Here is a 2,997-nt window from a genome sequence, read left to right as displayed (position 1 = left end):
ATTGGACCATGCAGGGTTGGACCATGCAAGGTTGGACCATGTAAGATTGGACCATGCAAGATTGGACCATGTAAGATTGGACCATGTAAGGTTGAACCATGTAAGGTTGGACCATGTAAGATTGGACCATGTAAGATTGGACCATGTAAGGTTGGACCATGTAAGGTTGGACCATGTAAGATTGGACCATGTAAGGTTGGACCATGTAAGGTTGGACCATGTAAGGTTGGACCATGCAAGGTTGGACCATGTAAGGTTGGACCATGTAAGGTTGGACCATGTAAGGTTGGACCATGTAAGATTGGACCATGCAAGATTGGACCATGCAAGACGAGTTTTCGTCACACTCAACAATGGGACTTTAATTAGTGTACAGATGCTAGTTGTCTGATTGGTCAGTTTGAGAATCAACAGAGCTCTCGTGGATCCACGGAAACACGTGGAAAAAAACAACAAGAGAAAAAACGGCTTCGCGATGCGCTAAACAATGAATTGTTTACGGTATATAATATTTTATTTACGGTATATAATGTATTATTTACCAAATCATGAATTATATAGCGGAAACCTATTATATAGCTATATAAAGCATTATTTAGTGTAATAATACTATTTCAAGGCAAAAACAGTAAATAATAAATTATTTATCTAAATAATAAATTATTTATCTAAATAATAAATTATTTATCTAAATAATAAATTATTTATCTAAATAATAAATTATTTATCTAAATAATATTTTATTTAGATAAATAATATTTTATTTAGATAAATAATATTTTATTTACATATAATATTTTATTTATCTAAATAATATTTTATTTAGATAAATAATATTTTATTTAGATAAATAATATTTTATTTATTTAAATAACACTTTATTTACATATAATATATTGTTTAGAGAAAACGCGTAATTATTTATAAATAATGAGTTATTTACAAACACAATCTCTTATTTATGCTAAACAATGCATTATTTAGTGCTCTGGGCTCTCTTTTTTCTGTATCTGTAAATAATGCATTGTTTAATTTAAACAATGCATTATTTAGCTAAATAATGCATGATATAGCTAAATAAAGCATTGTTTAGCTAAATAACGCGTTATTTAGCTAAATAATGTGTTATTTAGACATCAAGAGCTAAAAGGGACTTTTGCACCATTCGGATTGCCATAATAGTCGCCCCTGATGTATGCTATAGAAGGAGCAAGCTCTAGAGTTTTGCCCCTTGGAACGCATTCCAAGTTTCTTCGTTTCTGCAAAAACATCTTGCGCTCTTGACAGAAGCCAGTCTTTTTTTTCATTTCTGAAAATAGATTCTATTCATTCCTGTTCGAAAGAAAACTCCGGATTCAACCTTATAAAAAAAAATATATATATTTAAATTTGTGTGTGACTTTTTTGTGTCTGTATTGTTAAGTTTATTAAGTTTCTCTTTTCAGTACAGACAGAAATAAACGATGAAAAATAACGAAGGCAACATGTGCGCAAACACACCCACATACACGTACTCAAACACACACACTGACACACATTCACACGCACACACCCATACTTGAAGGCTGTGTCAGCGGGTATACAAGTATAGAAACAATAACATGAATTCCATCGTGTGTATTTTAACAGTTGCTGTTTTTATTTTGCTTTGTTACTTTTTATTTTTTATTTTCTTATATTTTTTGTACAAAAATAAAATGTATCACAACAGCCCCAAATAGACCAACAGGTACACACATTTATCATACTTACAACATTTTCAGCAACAAACAACATTTCTTTAACACACAATTGCCTAAAACGAAGCAAGCACTTCAGTTTTGAAACTAAATCGCTTCCTCACCAATATGCAGCATATACAATCAGTAGTTGTCTCATTTTGTGCACATTCATTGATGATTCATTCGCCGAAATATAATAAGACGAGCCGAATACGCTGAATTATACAGTTCATGATTCTTAGCACCTTCACAGAGCAGATTCATGAAATAACTACAGTATGTAGTATCAATCAAACACGATTGTCTTTATGTCTTGAGACATGAATTTTGCTTAGCTCCCCCCCCCCCCCCCCACCCCCGGAGCGGCGTATGGCTGCCTGAATGGCGGGGTTAAAACAGTCACACACGTAAAAACACACTCGTGCAAAAACATGAGTGCACGTGGGAGTTTCAGCCCATGAACGCAGAAAAAGAAGAAGTTGAGTTTTTCTTAGAATTTGCGACAAAGCTAGTAAATATCGATCAATTACAGTCCACATAAAGGAAGATATAATGAAAGAATGCAAGCAGAAAAATTAATACATTAAAAAAAATCAGAGTTAAAAAAAATCAATAAAAAAAATCTAAGACAATCAAAATCTCTTTTATAATGCAGTAGATGGTATAGGAATAGGCACGGTCCTTCAGAAACGCAAGGAGATTCCTACATTTGATAACGCTTTTTGCTAAATAATATGTTCTTATAATGTAAAATGAAATCGCCATATTTGGTCAAAATGAGCGTCATTTTTGTGCAGATGTGGTTCCTGGTAGCTATACCGTCAGCGATGGATTCACTGAAACAGACAGAACAAAAATAGATCGAGTATCCTTCGACTTATAATCTAAACTAACATTTGCAGACACATACACAGGCAGTGCGACACAGACACACACACGCGCGCACGTATATGCAAACAAACACAGTGACACAGAAACACACAAACATAGACATAGACACAGACAGACAGACAGACAGACAGAGATATATACACACAAACACTAAATCACACACTAAATACACAAAGGGGAAAAGACCCTGGAAAGTAGCATTGTCGAATTTGCGCGCGTGTGTGTGTATGTGTTTGTGTGTGTGTGTATGCGTGCGTGTTTATATGTGAGTGTGTGCCATGTGTGAGAATGTGTTAGTATGAGCAAATATAGAGATAATAAGGAGATGTGAGAAAGAGAGAGAGTTGGAAGGAGATCAGACAAGAGAGAGAGAGAGAGAGAGAGA

The 2,997-nt window shown here is 34.1% G+C and overlaps 1 protein-coding gene and 1 long non-coding RNA gene across 2 annotated transcripts in view; both read right to left on the bottom strand.

The window, feature by feature from the left end:
* LOC138964297 (uncharacterized) overlaps positions 1-2,997 on the bottom strand; it is a 300,694-nt gene that overhangs the window by 76,847 nt on the left and 220,850 nt on the right. The gene's annotated exons all lie outside the window — the stretch shown is intronic.
* LOC138963664 (carbonic anhydrase-related protein 10-like) overlaps positions 2,069-2,997 on the bottom strand; it is a 91,860-nt gene continuing 90,931 nt past the window's right edge. The window contains exon 11 of the mRNA XM_070335511.1: positions 2,069-2,557. Coding sequence (XP_070191612.1) covers positions 2,535-2,557 — 23 coding nt within the window. The 3' untranslated portion in view covers positions 2,069-2,534. The remainder of the gene's footprint in view (positions 2,558-2,997) is intronic.

Source organism: Littorina saxatilis, linkage group LG4 (genome assembly GCF_037325665.1).
Source record: "Littorina saxatilis isolate snail1 linkage group LG4, US_GU_Lsax_2.0, whole genome shotgun sequence".
In the NCBI taxonomy this organism is placed as follows: Eukaryota; Metazoa; Mollusca; class Gastropoda; order Littorinimorpha; family Littorinidae; genus Littorina; species Littorina saxatilis.
This window is presented reverse-complemented; position numbering and strand designations above follow the sequence as displayed.